General features: G+C 53.7%; 2 protein-coding genes across 34 annotated transcripts in view; one reads left to right on the forward strand and one right to left on the reverse strand.

Moving 5' to 3' along the window:
* PHF21A (PHD finger protein 21A) overlaps positions 1 to 10,670 on the forward strand; it is a 194,100-nt gene extending 183,430 nt beyond the window's left edge. For all 27 annotated transcript variants that reach the window (XM_027114887.1, XM_027114886.1, XM_027114885.1 and 24 more), the window contains 4 exons: positions 2,388 to 2,543; positions 3,829 to 3,904; positions 4,302 to 4,405; positions 5,739 to 10,670. In XM_027114887.1, the coding sequence (XP_026970688.1) occupies positions 2,388 to 2,543; positions 3,829 to 3,904; positions 4,302 to 4,405; positions 5,739 to 6,008 (606 nt within the window). In that variant the 3' untranslated portion in view covers positions 6,009 to 10,670. The remainder of the gene's footprint in view (positions 1 to 2,387; positions 2,544 to 3,828; positions 3,905 to 4,301; positions 4,406 to 5,738) is intronic.
* LARGE2 (LARGE xylosyl- and glucuronyltransferase 2) lies at positions 10,618 to 17,117 on the reverse strand. Of its 7 annotated transcripts, none has more exons than XM_027114874.1 (15): positions 16,189 to 17,116; positions 15,935 to 16,094; positions 15,735 to 15,850; positions 15,310 to 15,392; positions 15,007 to 15,130; positions 14,586 to 14,757; positions 14,354 to 14,458; positions 13,753 to 13,865; positions 13,559 to 13,684; positions 13,305 to 13,460; positions 13,018 to 13,178; positions 12,323 to 12,601; positions 11,822 to 11,971; positions 11,524 to 11,719; positions 10,618 to 11,305 (listed from the first exon to the last, which is right to left on the reverse strand). In XM_027114874.1, the coding sequence occupies exons 2-15, from the start codon at positions 16,029 to 16,031 to the stop codon at positions 11,060 to 11,062; spliced, it is 2,124 nt and encodes a 707-aa protein (XP_026970675.1). In that variant the 5' UTR covers positions 16,032 to 16,094; positions 16,189 to 17,116; the 3' UTR covers positions 10,618 to 11,059. The 7 variants fall into 7 exon arrangements, with proteins under 7 accessions (XP_026970675.1, XP_026970677.1, XP_026970674.1 ...); XM_027114876.1 differs by having other exon boundaries at positions 10,618 to 11,269; positions 16,189 to 17,115; XM_027114873.1 differs by having other exon boundaries at positions 10,618 to 11,269; positions 15,735 to 16,094; positions 16,189 to 17,117.
* Between the last annotated feature and the right edge of the window lie 2,160 nt (positions 17,118 to 19,277).

A 19,277-nucleotide genomic window follows, 5' to 3' on the forward strand; every position in this document is an offset into this window, starting at 1 on the left:
TGTGGGTCAGCCATCATTCAACTTACTATTTGGTTTATGGTAGTAATTTGGTCAGTCACCAAAGCCTAACCCTTTGGACCTGGTGCAGCAACTCTGTGGGACTTCCTCTGCTCTCTTTAAGCAAAGAACCAATTCTGCGTGGATGAAATACATATCTTGGCATTTTATATTCATTTCTTTGGGCAGTAGTTCTCAATCTGTGGTCTGGGTATGATACTGAGACTCTTACAGGGGGTCAAAATATAAAATATAATTTTATGTATTTTAAAATATAATATCAATCAAAATATAAAATCAAAAATATTTTCATGATAATACCAAAATATTCTTTGCCATTTTCATTCTCATTTTCTCAAAAGTAGGACAGTGGGGTTTTCCAGGTACTACATGATAAGTGGTGATAGCACTCTGAGGGCTAACTGAATGTGCCCTTGTGTGTTCTTGGATTTTAACATTCTTCAATACATGATTTTTGTAACTTCCTGTGATTCTGTTATTTATTTCAAAATAAAAAAGTTTTAAAACTTCTAGTACAATAAATAGCAATAGATTCAACTCACCTAAGCAAAAGCACTTTGAGGTGGTTAGTAATTTTAAGTGTTACTAAGGGGTCCTGACACTGAAAAGATTATGAACTGCTGCTACAGGATATGTAAATAGGATAGAAGTTTTCTTTCCTTTAGGAAATTGAAAGAAATTATTTAACCTTTATTTTATGTACTTTCCACCTTCCACTTCCTGACGTTCTCCTTACTCTGGAGCAAAGGAAAGTGAGCAGAGCTCTTTACCCAACAAATAAGATAGGTATTTGGAATAAGATGTCCAGTTTGTCTCATTTACTTCATCAGTGATAATTGTACCTGTGGTTCGTGTAAAAGAGTTTCTGAAGCCATAAATTATTATAAACTTATTAAAGATGCAGACTTACAACATGGGGCGAAGGTTCAAAAAAGACTAGGTCTCTAGAGGAGAGCCACCCTCAGGCTGATTTTAAGAAGAAAGTCACAGTTAATCTAGGGATGAAACCTTAACATCTTTCGGTGCCTTGAAGTTACACTGTTAGGCTGCATTCTTATGTAGTATTCTTACACATGTACTAAGTATCTTATTTTTTGACTGCCCAGAGGTAACATTGTCTTACTAAAAGAGATTAACATCCATCCACACTTTGAAGTAGCTTACAACTTTTTGCAGCCAGTTTTCTGGGCCACCAGATACCCTAGATATGTAGATACTGCCAGATAGTTCCTTTCCTTTCCTTTGGATAGAAATAGTAGGTCTGGGAAGATATGTTCCTTTCAGCAATCGTGGTTGAAGGGTTATATCATAGAAAGGAAGAACTGGGCATCGCTTTCTGTATCATTGCTTCTTGTGCAAAATTTCTGTATTAGGCCTTCTGTCAGAATAGCCTGGAATTCTAAAACAACACATTGGAAGTGAAAAGGCCGGGGTCTCCTCCAAGCTGAGGTGCTGCCTTGTTAGTTAACCTCTGGCCTGACCCTTCAGTCTTCCCTTTCCTGGTGTCCTTATCAACAGCGTTAATCCTGTTTAGAGAACAGGCCAGGGATTGACTTACTGAAAAACACCTCTTTAATACCTCGTGTTTTTTTAATATGTTCTGTCCAAATTTTAAATAGATCTGCTTTTTTCTGATGGTGCCTTTTGTTGAGAGGGCTCCCACAGACTCGCCTGAGTACCAGAACCATCACTCATGGAGGCGGGAGAGACTAGCAGAGTGCACTTAGGCTGCTCTTCTTTATCTATCTGGTGAAGCATTTTACAGGGAGGAATAAAGCCTCCCGGAATAGAACGGTCCATTGAACAGCAAATGCCAAATACTGGTTTTAAGAGAACACTCTCAGCTGTTTGGTTTTTTTAATTCTTCATGTTAGAAAACTCATAGGAGTTTACTTTGCTCCTGACTTAATACTTTCCTGTTTGAACTTTGGCTATAGTTTTTCTCCCAGAGCAAGTAAAGAGTTTAGCGAAAACCTCCATTTCTTGTCTGTCTTCTTTCCCATTGATGATGGGAAATGATGAATGGATTTCAATGTCTTTAAACTTTATGATTTGTGAGTTGGACTGTACCAAAACTTAAATGCTGAGTTATCACCTGTAAAGCTAATTTTGGCCTAGGTGACCCCACAGTTACAGTTGCTTGTAAACTCTACTTTAAGGTTAAGAATACTAGCCCCACCTGGGGAACCTCAACTCTATAGAGCAGGCTTGCACCGTTGGTAATTTCTGCTTTTCTTGAACACTCTTGCAATGAGTTGGAGGGGCACAGCTGATTGTCCGAAAACATTTATATGTATCCAGAATGTGCACATTAACATTCCAATTTTACCTTTTTGTCCTTTCTCTTACCTTTCCTCTCAATTTCATAGGGTGATATCCATGAGGATTTTTGCAGTGTTTGCAGAAAAAGTGGCCAGTTGCTGATGTGTGACACGTGTTCCCGTGTATATCATCTGGACTGCTTGGACCCTCCTCTGAAAACGATTCCCAAGGGCATGTGGATCTGTCCCAGATGTCAGGACCAGGTACTGTGGGTGGGTCAGAAAGGGTGAGGGACAGAGGAGGAGAAGGACCTCCTTTCCCCTCTAAGCTGAGGGAATGGCTGAGTCTCTTTCCTCTCCAGTAGTTCTCCGAGCCACATCTGCCCTGTTCACAGCACAGCACTCACCCCCACAGCATCCCTCCTCTCAGAGGTTCTCTGTTCATGAGGCAGTGACTCATGTACAGGTGGAGAGACCCTAACTGCTTCCCTCTATCTGAAATGACTTATCTTTTCATTACCTTTACCCTTAAAAGTCCATAAGACTGTCTGCCTCATTCTCTAAAAATGGTCCAAACTCAGCATATGCTTGAAACTCTGGAAATAAAATCCTTAAAGGGAACTGCCCAATTGATCATTTAATTCAAATAAGAGCAGTTTTACTTTTAACCTGTGTCATCATCAGGATCAGAGAACTAACTATAAAAGTACTGTCTTAATATTTCATGGATTTGAAAGAAGAGAAAGCCTCTTCCCTCCCTTTTCTGTTTAGTTTCTGATTTTTTATTTAAACTATCCATGTATCTTTATGTCTTTATGTTTTTATTATAAGCTGTCTTGAGACCTTTTTGGAAGTAGGCAAAAGTATAACTATTACATAGATAATAAGCCCAGTAGCTCAGCACCTTTGGGGTCCTGCTCGGTTCTTTGGAATCCTGAGTTGAGGGAATTCTGGTTTTCCCCTTTAAATCTTGGTCCTCACCCTTACTGTCTCCCTGATGTAGCAGAGACAGTTCTCTCTGTTCTCTTCCTGATGCTGCTTTGTGACCCTCTGATAATCTTCTACTCGGGGTCTAGATTATACTTCAGTACTTGGAGCTGATACTTAATTTCCTTGGTCAGGCTGTCTTAGAGGCACATATAAGCTAAAATTGCGACAGGCAGCCCATGTCGGGTGAAGGACGAAGCTGCCAGTGGCTGCTGCCATTAGGCAGACCTGCAGCTTGTGTGCTGATGTTTCTGATGGTTGGGAGTAGTTGGGGGTCGTGTAGCAGGCGTGAAAAGATGGGAATGCCTAGCCAGCTCCCAGCCTCTTTCTAAGCCAGGGCTCAGGTGGCTTGGCTCTTCCTGCCATTGACCCTCATTCTTTCAGGCTGATAAACTGGGACTTTGTAGTCCAGAAACTATAGACCAGGGTTTTGCAACACTGCCACCGTAAATCCTTCCTGGATTTTGTCTGCCAATAGCTACAGACACTGTTGCTTGTTACTACACAGTGGATGTGTGTTTATATATCTTTCTCAAGGGTAAAATTCTAAAAATCTTTTCAGATGCTGAAGAAGGAAGAAGCAATTCCATGGCCTGGAACTTTAGCAATTGTTCATTCCTATATTGCCTATAAAGCAGGTAAAGAATTATCCATACTGCCTTTTGTATAAGCCTCCCTTTGTTTAAAAAAAAAACAGACAAGTACTAGGAGACAGTATTTGTTTTGTTTTCAAAAGGAACTATAAAGTTAAAAATGAAAAGCTTTTATTGAACGAAATAAAAAGTTTGTTGTAGCACTTCCTTGGGGGGGAAAAATGAGAAGTGATATTTATGTAAAGCCAGGCCCAAGCCAGGGACAGTTTTCTTAGCGTCCCTTTACATATAAAAGGGAGAGTCTTAGTGGGCAGGTTCTGTGCACTGGCTGTGGGGCTTGGGGAGCTTTGGGGAAGATATCTTCTTTAGCAAGCCTTCTGAACATGGCGGCCTTTTCAAAGAATTTATTGTCAAAAACAAGTTCCTTTTTCTTTTTTCCCAGCAAAAGAAGAAGAAAAACAGAAATTACTTAAATGGAGTTCAGATTTAAAACAAGAACGAGAACAACTAGAGCAGAAGGTGAAACAGCTCAGCAATTCTATAAGTGTAAGTAAACCTCATGCTTTCGGTGAGAGGTACAGAGGTACAGAACTTTCTGTGTACATAACAGTACGTGTGGCTCTCGAGCGCTGATTCATTCCTTCAGCTTATTAACACTGTTAACCTGGGTGGTTGCAGTTTGCTTCCAGTTAGAGTTCGGCCCTCAGGTACAGGTGGCCATTTGGTATACGGTGCCTTAGCCAAGCTCTGGAACATCCTCTTGGCTTTGACCTGAGAGAAGATTTTCAGTCTTCTGGCTGAAGAGATCAAGTAGCAACTGCAGCAGCCTAGCCAGCACCCCTGCGTGCTCCTGAGTGTGTTTGGGAGGAGTGTGGAGCCGCCTGACACACACCAGGCCCCCGCGTGTAATTCTTCCCAGTCGCCCTAGCTAGTGGGTCCATCTGCATGGCTCTTTCCTCCCGCCCCTCTTCCATGCCCTGCTGATTGCCTCTCCAGGTTTATCTGACCAGCCTGAGAAAGAGCGCTTTCTAGAGACAAGTACTGGAAGTAAATACTACCCCTGGCTGACCAGGTGGGAAAGGGGTTTGTGTTTGCAGCAGGGATTCAGAGGCTCCTCCTGACAGGAGCAGGCTTTCTTTTCCATTGAGTAGGTCCCCTTCTTGGAGTGAGGTGGCCTCAGCCCTCATGGACGCCAGGTGGTGCCCTGGACTTGGTGGCAGTCACGCTGTCTCTCCTCATCATACTGCCCGTGGCTGGCAGGTTTCACATCGCTTTTCCTGCCTAGAACAGAAGCCAGCAGGTGTGGGAGGCCAAGTACAAAAGGGCAAAAGACTACAAGTCCCTGACCAAGCAGAAGGTCTTCTGTTGGCTGCAGTCTTTGATTCTCCTAAATATCACTAAGTATCCCACCCCAGGCCCTGCCTCTAAAATCTTGCTGACCCAGTGATCCTCAGCAGGCCCTCAGACTGAATCCAGATACCACTGGCTCGTGTCTGCCCTGTAGAAGCTCAGCCCAGCCCTGAGCGTATCAGCGCCATTAGCAAGGTAGATGCGTACCCAGACCTGCCCAAAGCAGCTGCAGCCCAGCTGGGAGAGCTTTTCCTTAATGGCTTTTATTTTGTAGTATTATAGTGGTAGTTCATGTTTGGTGTTAAGTCCTAGTGTCAAGTAGCGGGCTTTTAAACCACTCACTTGCCCTCTGTCTCTTGCCTCTTGGGCCTCCTCCTTCCCTTGGGTAGCAGCAGCCACTCCAGTGTGGAGCAGAACAAGGTCTAGGGGCCGCACACTAGTCCACAGGGATTCTTTTATCTGGAGAGGGCTGCCAGGCCTGTCAGAAAAGCCGGAGGCTCAGTGCCACTGCCCTTCTCATTGGCTGCAGAAATGCATGGAAATGAAGAACACCATCCTGGCCCGGCAGAAGGAGATGCACAGCTCCCTGGAGAAGGTAAAACAGCTGATCCGCCTCATCCACGGCATCGACCTCTCCAAACCTGTAGACTCTGAGGCCACTCTGGGGGCCGTCTCCAACGGCCCGGACTGCACTCCCCCTGCCAACGCCAGCACCTCCACGCCGGTGCCCTCCCCGCCCCCCTCCTCCTCCAACCAGAGCTGCACAGCGAACTGTAACCAGGGGGAAGAGACTAAATAACAGAGCCCTGCTCGGAGAAGCCACGGGATCCCAGTGGCAAGGAGAGCAAAACACTGAAGACTCTAGACAAGCAAAGCCGGATTTCTTCTGGAAAGTACAGAATTCTTTTGGTTCTTTGGTTCCAGAGAGAGAGAAGATGCTTGTGCCGGGTGGCACCAGAGTTTGCCAATTGATCCTTCTTATTCTGTGTGTACATGCAAAGACTGGACCACGCCACATGAAACCGTGCCAGCTGGAGGCTCTGGGCCAGCACCACGCCGAGTGGATAATACACTTGCTCTCCCTGTTACACGCCAGTGTGTGCCTGCGGCAGCCCCCACCACCACCGTGGGCTCGCTTTTGTTTTGTTGGGTGGGGAGCGGGGACGGGCCGCGGGGTGGGGGGGAGCAGGTTCCAGACCCTTATTTGCTGAGCTGTTTGTTTAGGTAGAGAAGACAAGTCCAAAGAGTGCGTGGGCTTTCCTGTTTCTAAACTTTCACTACTATAAAACCAAAAAGAGGAAATCGAGATTTAACCAACCCCAGTGCCCAGAGGAAGGGATGGGGAGGGAATGGGAGGGTGCCGGGGTGGGGAAAAGTATATCAGATAAGCAGTATTTCATATTGTCTGGGGCGGGCACAGTGCACGGAGAGATGGACACCAAGAACAGCCACCGGGGTCTTCTCCGGAGCACTCCGCTCCCCCACCCCTCCCCAAGCTCCTTCCCTGCTTTGGCAAATCGGCACCGTCCGGTTACCTTCCCTCTCCAAGAACAAGCAGACCCAGGCCTCAGGTGGCCCTTGCCCGGGGCAGGGAAGAAGGGTGTGTGTGTCAAGGAAGGAAAAAAGGTGGATCAGTGATTTTACTTGAAAACAAGCTCCATCCCTTTTCTATATTTATAAGAAGAGAAGATCCTGAGCGAAGCAGCACGCGACCCAGGTGTGTGTGAATTGAATGGAGACGTTGCTTTTCTCTTTTTTTTAAAATTTTTGTTTCTGTTCTTTCTTCTTTAAAAAAAAGTTTTATTTTGTTGTTTATTTTACTTTTTTGGTAACAAAAACTAAAATAAGGAATAGAGAAGCTGTTTTTCAGGCTGACAGTCCAATTAAGGGTAGTCGAGACCTTGCATGGTAGAATAGGAATCATAGTGTCAGTGAGGTCCAGTGAGTCTGTGTGAGTCCTTGTGTCATCGTTCGGGGCACTGTTTTTTTATGCAAGGGCAAAAATCTTTGTATCTGGGGGAAAACAACAACAACTTTTTTTTTAATTAAAAAGGAAAATAAAAGAGATTGAGGTCTTCCTAGTGTTACTTAAATTAAGATCAAGGTAAGAAACATTGTAAAAAAAAATTACAAAAGTGCTATTTGTTTCCTAAAAACAGTGATTTCTATTAAAAAGGTGTCAGAACTGGAGAAAATGCTGTGTAGTTATAATTTTTTAGCACAGAACCTGCTGAACATGATGACATTTTGCTGTGTTTGTGTCTCAAGACTGGTGGGCTAGTCTCCATGATTTCTGTCCTCCGGACGGCTGCGGCCCTGACGAGCAGGGGCAGAGCTCTCCCACCCTTCTCCCCTGCTCAGAAAAGACTGTCCTGTCTTCTTGGTGCAGGGATCTGGGCTCCTGTTTCAGAAGCCCACATGGAGTGTGGATGGTGTCAGGGCCCTCCCTGTTGTCTCCTCGGGTTTTGCTAGAGCAGACGGCTGGTGCCTAAATAAGATCCCTTCCTTTGGTGCTGCTCTTGGTCTTTCAGCCACCAGCATTTTGAGCGCCTGGGGGACAGCTTTGAAGGAAATGGCCACTGAAGCTCATTGGTGCGCACGCACCCCGGCTTTGGTGGAAGGGTGCAGGGGGCAGGCTGCATCAGCCCTTGGTGCTTAGAAAGAACAAGGGAGTGAGATGTCTTGAGGGGACGTGGTGTCTCTGAGACAGAGAGCCCAGGGTGGCCTTTGTGTCTTCATGTCTTCGAAGAGAGGTCTGAATCTCCAGCTGCTTTCTCTGCCTGCTGGCTCTAGTCGCCGGAGATGGGAGTTTACTCCACTTTGCCCGCCCACAGGCTTCCTGGGTGACCTTTGGCTAGAATGCGGTGCTTGCCTTGGCTTGGCCTGTCTTCTTCTTGAGAAAAGCGGGGTTCTGAAAGGCTCAGACCATTTCTATCATCTTGCCTTGTGGGAAATAAATTTCGTTAAGTGTGCGCTCCCGCTGGAGACCTTTAGCCCATTGCGCGCATCTGGCCACAGGAGGGAGGCGGGGGCTCTGCAACCCCCGGCACTCCCAGAGCATCTCTCCCAAGCCCGCCCCCTAAGGGCCAGAGTCTAGGAGGGGTGGAAAAGGGCCCAGTAGTTTCTCCCTCACCTAGTTAGGCCCAGAGAGACAGAGATGGATCCTGAAAGCAATTGCAACAGAGAAATACTCCTTAGGTAAAACGTCTCATCTCTACCAACCATTTCCGTTCATCTTCCTGGGATGTTAGAAGAGGGGATTAAGAGGGGCTGCACAGGCCTCAGAGTCAGGACCTGGCTGCAAGGTTGCCTGAGGGGGCAAGAAAGGAGCTCCCTTTCCTCATGCAAAAACCCAGGTGCTATGTCTAGTCAGGGAGCTTTGGGAGATGCCTGGACTAGTTGGAGGAATAGTTGGCAGAGGTTCAGAGCCCAGAGGCGGGCTGTACGCCCTGTCTTGGAGCCCTCCCATTTGACTTGTCTGGGCCCAGAGGCTGGAGGTTGCCACATAATACCTATCCTCTTGAAAGCAGGGGGAAACTGTGATCACTAGAGGCCTTTGCTCAGAAAGGAGCTGCCTGGAGGTTCTTGGGGGTGGGAGGCAGGGCTAGGAATTGACCAGGGTTTTGCCAGCTGCTGTGAGTAGTCACAGTCTGACCTTGCCTAGGGTTGGGTGTGGATTCTTCCTCAGGTTCAGACATAAGCTGTTGTGCAAGTCAGCGAGTATGGAGTAAACGAGGCAACGCTACCCCCGAACCCGCATTCTGGACTCAAAATTCCCAAGCACCCCTTACTGCAGAGAAAGGGCCCTAGTCACCCAGTCTCCTCCTCCTTCACTGTCCTGCCAAGAGAAGACCCTCTCCGTCCCTCCAGACCTGTGGGGTCCCTGTGACCGCCTGAGACACACGTTCATGACTGCCCCACCGGAGCTGCCTCTCCCTCCCTCCCCCTTTTTCCCTTCTGCTGCTTTTCCCTGTGCCCCAGTGTAGCTGCTGACAGACACACCTGAGAGCAGCTGGCCTGCGGTCACTTCAGAGGCCAGGGAGCGGCTGGTCTGGCTCTAGGAAGGAGCTGCCCCCCGGGCCCTGGATCAGGACGCCCCTTGTCAGTCCCGTGGCTCAGGTGACGCGCCCTGGAAACAGTGAGGTCATGTTGCTGTCATCATCCCTGCTCATGTTCTTGCCAGTGTGGCCTGCGGGTCCTTTTTCTTTCACGGAGCCTGCTGGGTCTTGTCTCACCGCTGCTGAGCTCATCCAGAGTTCCGCTTTCTTCCTTCCTTATCGGGCCCTTTTGGCGCAAGCCTGCTGGTCGTGCCTGGCGGGGAGACCAAGCTCGGGGCAGCCCCTCGTGGGCCTTACCTGTGTGGGGCCTGTAACATGGCCGTGGCAGCCTCCAGCCGGCACCATGTGAGTGCCCGGTTTCCCGACAGGCCCGCCTCTGTCCCCGCTGCTGCTTGGCTCAGGCTCGACAGGTGGTGTGCATGGGCGCAGTTGCTCACCCCACACGTCTCCTGTGAGGGTGGTCGCATATCCTGCTCCCCTCAGTCTCTGCGTGTGCAGCTGCCTCTCCAGCTATCTCTGACACTTACTCTCTTGGGGCCAGCGGAGCCTGCTTGCGCTCTCGTGCCAACCCACGACTCACACAGCACACTCAAAAGTGGCTTCCTCCCTTCCCTCCCTTTTAGGGTTTGGTCTTTCTTATTTATCCAAAGGGCTTAATTTAGGAGACTTTTACCCCAAGGGGCAAAAGGCTCTTTGGTATCAGGATGGATGGTGGCCCAGGTACATTTTCCAGGCCCTGGGTTCTCCAGATTCCATGGCTTCTCTTGGATGGAGGCAACCTTGCTCTGTCTAAAAGACTGGGGACCTCACCCCCAGCCCTCAGCTGGGCACCCTTGGCAGGAAACAGGAGACCCGTTCTCACCCTGACTTCAAGCCGTCTTCAGTATCAGCTCCTTTCCAGGAAGTGACGGGGTGGCCTTTGAGAAGATTCCTCTTGGCCTTCCCACCAGAGTAAAGGGGAAGGAAGCTGACCCCGGTGGAGCTCTTGAAAATAGCACTTGTAAAGGAAGAGCAGGGCTCACAAATTCACTTCACTCCCCACTCCCAAAGGCTCTTCTTCCCTGAGGACTCCACTGTCCCCTCAGCAGTCTCTGGCCCCTGCTCCTCTCTCCGGTGTCATTGGGTCCTCAGCCCAGGGTAAGCTGCAGTAAGGCAGGACAGGACGGGCAGCCGGAGGTCAGCAAGCTCTGAGCAGAAAAGAGCCAGCCAGCTCCCAACCTGTCTCTTGTCCAGGCCCTTTGTGATTTCAGTCTTGGTAGAACTTGTATTTGGAGTTTTGTGCTTCAAAGTTTTTGTTTTTGTTTGTTTGATTTTTGTTTTGAGGGGGTGGGGGGGATACAGAGCAGCTGATCAATTTGTATTTATTTATTTTAACATTTTACTAAATAAAGCCAAATAAAGTCTCTCAGACTCATGGTGTTGGGTTTGGGGCAGGGGAGGGTGGACAGGACACACTCCAGTCCCGGCAGCCTCCGTGCCAGATTCAGCACCTCCCCAGGCTCACTTCCTCATGCCCCAAACCAAGAGGAACATGAAAAGGAACTGTTAAAACTTTACTTGTGAAAAAGGGGTGTCACAGGTGAGGATGCAGGAACCAGCCCCAAACCAGCTGGGGCAGCGGATCACTAGACCCCCAGCCATAGGATAGCAGCGAAGGGAGGCGCCGCCCCAGCCCTTCCCACAGAGACCATAAATAATTTAAATAGCAGGGAGGGTGGGGCGGCAGCAAGGTCGCTAGTGTGTCTGCAGGGAGTGTGCTGTCTGCAGGGAGTGTGCGGGGGCAGGTGTGAGGTCAGGTGGGGCCTCGGGGCTGCTGCAGGGCGGTGAGGTATTTGAGGGCAGCAGCCCCGTATCGGCGGGACAGATCCTGGTGGAACTCGTCCTTGAGGGCCTGGAGACAGTCACGATAGGTGGGGCTGGAGCGGAAGCGGGAGATGTCCAGGCTTGGGGCGTGCGGCAGGTGGATGACGAAGGCCTCCGGCAGCACCAGCAGCTCGTATTCCTGGGGGGTGGGGCACGTGGACAGTCGCTGCCTGGGCTGGGGGGAGATGGCAGCTCTGGGGAATGGGGAGCAGATTTATTCGATAGCCGGTAAGAGCCAAACTCAGGGCCAAAGGCAGACGGCTTTAGTTCTGCAGAGGGGTGGAATGCCCAGTAGTGCCGCCTAACGGTGCAGCGTGCCCCACTGCGGTATAATGAGCTCCCTGAGCCTGGAGGTATTCAAATCAAGGCTGGAGACAGCGAGGTGACCCTTACCTGTGCATCCAGCTCCACGACGTGGGCCACCTTGTTCCAGCCGAAGCCCGCAAAGCGGGGGTCGTAGCGGGGGCAGTCACGTGGCACCACCACATAGGGCTCGTAGTCGGCTGCCCACTGCACGTGGTATGGGGCCTGAGCCTCTCGCCAGCGGGCATAGTCTGTGGGCGCGTGACCCCGGGGCCACTCATGGTACCTGTGGGGCAGGACAGGGTGGGGAGCCAGGGTGAGGCTAGGAGCTCGTGGCTGGAGGGGATCAGTGTGGGGAACCCCAGGGCAGGGCATTGACCTCTCCTACCTGAAGGTGTGGAGAGACCCAGCGTCCAGCAAGGCCAGCAGCTCGGCCTTGGAACTGGGGAAGCTGAAGCGGTAGTGCAGGGTCTCAAATGCGGGCACCACCAGAGCTGCCTTCCGCCCGCTGCCCAGCTCCAGCTGCTGGATGGAGGCCCTGAGGATGGAGCGCCCATGAGCAGGAGAGAGCTAGGAAGGCTCTGCCTCCAGCGCTGGGCCCAGGGGTTCTCTTACTTTTATTAGATGTAGGACCTGACTTCAGGGGCCAGCTCACCCTGAAGCCCACTGGACACACGTGGAGCTGCTGCCCAGTGGGAGCAGGTCCCAGACTGTCAATCTCCTAGGCAGCCCAGAGAAACGACACGGCCCCCACCCAAATGCAGCCCCCATTTTACAGAGGACACTGCAGCCCAGAAGGGAGCAGGGACACACTCGCCAGGGTCCTGTGGGTCTTCCCCCACCCCATCCACACCCATTCACATGCCGTACCTCTCCCTCCTCCGCCCACCTGAGGTAGTCGTAGAGGGAGTAGGCAGGCAGGAAGTCAATGTCACTGAGGAAGACGTAAGGTGTGAGGGCCTGGGCCAAGGCCACGTTGCGAAGCTGGTTGATGGGGTAGAGGGGACCTTCACGGTACACCACGTGGTAGGCCACATCCTGCCGGGCGGAGAGCACCACCGAGGTCTCCACGAAACGCAGAAACTGCTGGGCCTCTGCGTCTGTCAGGTACAAGGCCAGGCTCATGGGGCCTGGCCAGTGCCTGCACAGGGCTTCCAGCATCTGCATCCTGGGGTGAGGGGAGTGGTCAGCCCAGGGAGGGCTGGGATACCTCCCGCGTTAGCTGCCACAGACACCCCCTCAAGTGACTTGCTGAGCACCTTCCAGGCTCTTGTTGACATGCTCTTATTTAATCTTCACGACTACCCCACAAGGTGGGTACTTTCTCATTTGACAGATGAGAAAACTGAGGGCCAGAGATATTAAGCCTTGCCCATGGTCCCACAGCTACGGAGGGGCAGTTCCAGACATCTGAATGATTCCCAAAGCCCAAGCTCCTTCCACCATCTCCGGTGTCTCCAACTCCTGGAACTCCTCAAGCATCAGGCAGTAAGAGCTCTTCCTTCCACCAACTGGAACCCTCCTCTCGAAACCCCCAGTCCCAGACCACACCGTGCTCCCTGGGGCTGCCCTCGGCACCCTCACCGGTCCATGGAGAGCTGGGCCACCAGGGTGACATCGTGGGGCTGGGGGGGCGGTGGCTTGTGGGGCAGGAAGGTGATGTGCACACGGTGCACGGTGAGCTGCTGCCGCCGGAACTCAAAGCATGCGTCCTCCTCGTCCAGTTGCGCCAGGGCCCGCTGCAACTGAGGGGATGGGGGAGAGGAGGACGGGCTGGGTGGGGCAGGCGGACAAGCCCCAGACAAGGCCGGGTCCCACCAGAGCAGAGGGGTAGAGCCTCCCCGAGGGAAGGGAAGGCGGCTCCCTCTCACCTGCTCGGCCCCAGGAGGGGGCGGGCGGGGGCACCCAAAGAGCTCTCTCCGCAGCAGGTTCCCATCGTACTCCAGGAAGGTCAGGTAGAGGTTGCGGAAGGATTCCACATGCTTGTTCTTCACGCGAAGCTTCTTTGGTGAGTTCCAGTGGATCACCTGGGACCAGGGAGGGCATCGGAGGGGGGATGGGAGCAGGGAACAGGAGTCCCCATCCTGGGCCCATCACCACCACTCGGTCCCCCTACCCCATTCACCTTGAGGTCGGATGCCTCTGAGTAGCAGCGCTCAGCCAGCGTGTGGTCTGACAGTTGCACGTTCCAGACGCAGGGCAGGGGCTGCACCAGCCACGGGTGCTCCTTGATTATGGCATTGAAGATGTCCTGGGCAGAGAGAGCCATCACGTCTCGGCCCAGAGCCTGCCCCACCCCCCTCAAAAGCTCCCCCAGACCTGGTCAGCCAGTGAGGTGGCAGGCAGGGTGAGAAGCTCCCGTGTGGCTGTCAGCTTCCACATCTGCTCCCAGCCAGCCTGCCGGAGCCGGTCCAGCCGCAGGAGGATCACGCCTGCTCATGGAGAGAGGTTGTCATGCCCACCTGGGATGACCAGCTTCTAGGGCCAGGGCTCAAGAAAAGTGTCTTTTGAATGCTTATTTTGTGACGTGTTGGTATTTTCTCACTGTTCAGATGTGAGCATGTACTAGCTCTATCAGCAACTCATCCTCTTGGGGGTGAAGGGGAGGCAAAGCACAGCTTAACAGAGCACCTCCACAACCATCTTCTCAAATCTGGTGATCCCAGGGCTGCTAAAGTCACCACCATTTAATGCATGAGAAAGCTGAGGCTCAGAGGAACCGAGTGATTTGGCCATAGTCGTTCAGCATGTACAGACAAGGTTGGAACTGTGATTTCTGGCTCTTCTCCCAGTGTTCCTTCTACAGAACCGTTCTTCCTGGGGGGTCTTCCAATCATTCCGTGCCCTAGCCAGCCCCTGGGGCCCAAGGACCAGTGGCCGCCCCTCCTGCCTCCCCCGCCCCCCCCCCAACTGTCCCCACCTGTGTTAAATCCCCGGCCCAAGGCAGGCCAGGGCCTGTGGTTCCTCCAGAGGTTGCCGAGGTACCAGTCGCTCTGGTTCTCCACGAGACCAATCACTTGTTTGTCTGGGAGGGGAGGGCACGAGGGAGCTGCCTGAGGCTGCCACTGGACCTCGGCTCAGGGCTAGGCCACAGGGAGGCCTGCATGGGCCAGGGAAAGGGGCTGACTGGGGTGGGGTCCCAGGCCTCTCACCAGAAAAGTGAGCAAAGAGTGCCCAGAGCTCTGCAATGTTGGAGGCAAAGGTGACATCTGTGTCCAGGACAATGACACGGGCCAGGTCAGGGGGCAGGGCGCTGGGCAGCACTAGCTTCATTAGCCCATAGAGGCCAGAGTAGTGCTTGTTGGGTATCCAGGAGACCTGGGGCTGTGGGTGGAAGGACAGGGCATGAGCCTGCAAGAGAAGGGCCTACGAGTGCCAGAACATACTCAGGTGACACAGGGGGAAGAAGGGGTGGGCCCCAGGAGGGTGAGGGATTTGAGCGTCAGTAGATGTGACGGGACTGGAGGTCCCAGGCAGCTCTAACCTGTTCTCCCCGTGATCCCCCACAACCCTGGGAGGAAGCAGGGGGCTGGGTATGGCTGGGGATGGGTGCAGAAGGGTCAGGGCTCCTGCCTTGAGCTCATCAGCGTTGTAGAAGCTGATCTGGACAGCAGGCACCATCCATGTGTGAAAGAGCGTCTCCAGGATGTTCCTGGCCACGGCGTCAGTCACCAAGTGGAGGTGCAGTGGATTTTTCCTTCAGGAAGGACAAGGGAGGAAAGCTGAAGGCCCCAGAAGGAACTACACGGGAGAAGCCCTACCCTTCGAGGGGCTCAGAAGTGGCAGCACCAACTTCTGCCAAGAGCTTTTCTGTACCCAGCTCCGGATATTCCTGCAACCACCTTCAAGGGAGGAGAGGGACACTCCTGGCTGTACCTGTAGAAGAGCATGGACTTCACCAGGGTGATGACGTCTCTGCTGGAGTTGTGACCCGCACACACGATAGCCACCTGCAAGAGCTGGGGAGGGGACACCAGGTCGGCAGCAGCCTCCTCCTCCCCTGGACGGTAAGGACCCATGGTTGGGCTCACCTGGCCCAGGGCAGTGTAGCCCCACCCGGCATCAGAGCTAGGCAGGAGTGTCGAGGGGGACTCCGCAGCGTGGGAGTACACCCCCTCATTTCACAAATAGGGAGGCCAGGCCAGGAGAAGGGGAGGTGCGAACTCCAGGCGCCCCCAGCTGGCCGGTCAGTGCCAGAACCCACACCAGGTGTCGGGATTCCCACAGGTGTCCAGGTCCCTGGGCTGGGGGCGCGGCGCCCCTGAGATTCCCACCGCCAGGGCCCGTGCGCACCTACCTACCTCGCACTTGGGCGGCCGCGGCCGCGGCGGGATGCAATCCGAGCCGTTGTGGCCCCCGGGGTCTGCCGGCGGGTCTCCGTCGAAGGCAGCAGTCCCCCGCGGCCGCGGCCGCTCGTCTGGAAGTACACGTGGCGTTAGCGACCTGGGTAAGGATCCCGGGTCACCCCCGCCCCCACTCGCCTCCCGCTCTCTGCGCTCACAGTCCAGGTCCCCACGGAACAGGAAGAAACCGATCAGAAGCAAAAGCAACAGCAGTGCTGCGGCCCCCAACGCCCGGGGGCGCCCTCGGGGCAGCATGGCTGTGGGCAGGGGGTGCTCACGGCGGGGCGCGACCCCGGGCTGTGGGCTCCATCGCGGGCCCTGTGGACCAGGGAGGGAGAGAGGAGAGTCAGCCTTGGGCGGTGGGGCCCGACGGCCACCCGATCTTCTCTCCCGCGCTGAGTCGCCACCTCACCTGCTCCAGCGTCTTGGGGATCCCGACCTTACTCTCTCAGAAGACGGCTGGGGTGCAGGCAAAGGGGAGATGAAGGAGCAGGCCAGCCCGGTCGGAGCGGGAGCCAGCCCCGCCCCCAACCTGGGTTCAGGTTTCATCTCCGCTTGGCTGAATCCGAAGGGGCGGGGAGACCCCTCCCCGGGGTCGGGGGGAGAGGGAGGCCCCGCCCCGCCCCTGCCCGGGCTTACGAGGACCCCTACAGTGGGGGGACGAAACCCGGGAACCCTCAGGATGGCTGAAGGGCTTGGGGGCAGCCACCCAGGAAGGACCAGTCCCAACTACCTGCTCTGAGCCCATCCCCCTCTTCCCTGCCCCATCTCCTCCCCCGAACCTTCCCTTGCGGGAGGGGCCGTATCCCCAGACCCGGGATCAAAGGAGTAGACGGAGTTAAGAGGGAGGGGGCGGGCTGGAAGGCCGGGCCTCACGGGTCCGGACACCTGCTCAGGGGGCGGGAGGCGGGGCCGGCCGAGACTCGCCCAGGAGAGCAGTGGAGCACTTGGAGTCCCCGCTTTCCTCCCCGTCTGCTCCACCCCCACTCAGTCCAGGTGTCCTGACAGCATAAAGCGGCCTTGTGAAGGTCGCCTCCTGCCCGAGAGTTGGCGAGGGGCCTTACTGACTCAGGCGGCCTGGGCTTCCCGGGCAGGGCCGGGGATCCCCAACCCTTCACTAGACCGTCGTGAATGTGCCTGGCGCCCGGCCTGCATCTCTTCCTTTCCCCCCCGCCCCGACCTTCCGCCCTGGAGGGGTTAGGGGACGCTCTGGGCTGCGAACAAACAACCACGGTTGACTGAGCGTGTATGCTTCTGTGCCAGGACCTATGCTGAGGTTCCACAGCCTCACTGCAGTTAACCCTCACATCAGTCCTGTGACACAGGCATGATTCTCCCCGCAGAGCTGAAGTGACCTGTTAGAACACCCTCTGGCCCCTCCTGCGGCTCTACCCTGCAGACAGAGTTTCAGAGCTGCTCCTCCATAAGGGTCTCCTGACCTAGAAACTGCCCTAGAATCCTGCCTGGATTCTGTCAGATTCTCACAAGGGAGGCCTCTCCTTTCACATCCCTTGGTTTATATTGTTTTCCTAGCACTCCTTACAAGTTGACCTTATTGACTTGTTTATAGCCTATGTCTCCCCTAGAAGGTAGCTGCTCCCTGGACTGGGACCCCAGCACCCAACCAGGGCCTGTAAGTATGTGCTGAACATGGATGGGACTCACTGGACCTCACTGTGACCTGGAAAGGGTTTCAGGCTGTGTCCTTCAGCCCAGCTTCCAGCTATAAAAAGTGAGGGTCTGAGAGGCCCCAGCCCCAAAAGAAGTTGTGGCAGAGCAGCCCAGCCTGAGACCCCCTCCCCCCAAGCCTCCTGCTCTGAGGCCAGGATGCCTTTCTCTGGGAAATGGGGAGTCTGCAAGGAAGGTCTGGCTTTGGGCCTTTGGAGGCCAGGGGCAGTGGTTACCATGGAGACTGATGTGGCTCCTCAAACATGTAGGAACTGAGAGGACATGAGGGGATGTAGGGTCCACCCATGCGTCTGGAGCTTCGAGCCTCCAGTCCCCTAATCCTCATCTCTAGCCTGGAGATGGGGTGGGTGTGGGTGAATCCCTCCCCAAGCCCCTCAACAGAGACTGGGGGGGTTAGATGTAAGAGAGCAGATAGGGTACAGGGGAGGGCCTGACCAGGGAGTTTGTGGAGGGAGCTGGGTCTGCAGAGTGACGGTAGTCATTCACAGTGCTGGCCCCACCCCTTTTTCAACCTTACCACTCAGGGGACATTGAGGTGCTGAGATGCTTGCTGGGCCTCCGAGAAATTCTTCTGGGGTGTGGAGGGGGAAAGCGAGATAGGCATGGGCATATGAAAGGGTGCTGGTCTTCTAGGCCCGAGACCCAGCTCTGCCCAGGACTTCGCTGTGTGACCTTAGACTAGTCAGGCCCCCTCTCTGAGCCTCAGTGTCCACATCTGAGCTAGACCTGTCGGACTGGTCTAGCTCTCTTCCCCTGTGGTTCAGGGCAGAGTGAAGGAGGCAGGATCAGGTCCAACCTGCCCAAAGGCCCTTCAAAGCCCAGCCAGGTGACCAAATCCAGGCAGGGGCCCAGTAGGGCGGGGTTGCCCTGGGAACCTCCTGCACACACGGCCACTCTTTGTCTCTGAGACCTAATCAGGCACAGGATCTGAAGAGGAAATTCAGGCAGCCCTGCTGCTGCCAGCCTGGCTGAGCTCATGATCCCTTCCTTCCCAGTCCTGAGGGAGGGAAGAGAAAGAGGCTCCAGCCCCAGTGTCCCTTATATTCTGTCCAAGAACGTGGGGGGGGGGGGAGGCGGCGGTGTGCCTCTCTCCTCCCCAGAAGCACAGAACCAACAGCCCTGGGAGTGCTGAAGAAACCGCACAGTTCCCTTCCTCATTCTCTCTGCAGCCGCAGACGGAGGGGCTAGAGGAGTACCACTGATGAGGTTTGGGGAACAAGTTCATTAAGATGATGAGATGTAGGGAGGAAGGGAGAAAGAGCCCCACGCTAAATGCCCTGAGCACTGGTCTTAATCCCAGTTGCTAACTTGACTCATGACCAAGTGGCCTCAACAGTCGCTGCTCTTGCTGAGCCGTGGACAGTAGGAGACAGGGCCCTATCACAGGAGACTCTCACTGTGGTCTGTTCGGCCAGTGCCATGCTGTGTGTGACCTCCTGAGACAAGTCCTTTCCCCTCCTTGGGCCTCTTATTCCCCATCTGTGAAAAGTAGCTCACACCAACCTAGACAGGTGGCTAGGAGGAGTCAAGTGTGAGCGAACCTGGCACCCAGGAAGTGGTGAAAAATGGTGTAGATGATGCCCATGGCCGCCACCTCTGTTCTCCAGGACCTTTGCCTCTCCTTAGGCTCCGAGTTTTCATTCCTTGGCATGGGTGGGGAGGGCAGTTACGATTCGATTCCCCACCTGATATAGAAGAAAACTAAGCTGGGGAAGAGGCTTGCAGGAGGGAATGCAAGGATGACCTGTGGTTTCTTGGTGGCTGTGTTAAAATGCCTAGATTCTGTGGTCAGACTAGACCAGGATTCCAGTC

This window comes from Aethalodelphis obliquidens, unplaced genomic scaffold, assembly GCF_003676395.1.
Source record: "Aethalodelphis obliquidens isolate GAN/ISIS:26980383/991018 unplaced genomic scaffold, ASM367639v1 scaffold14, whole genome shotgun sequence".
Classification (NCBI taxonomy): Eukaryota; Metazoa; Chordata; class Mammalia; order Artiodactyla; family Delphinidae; genus Aethalodelphis; species Aethalodelphis obliquidens.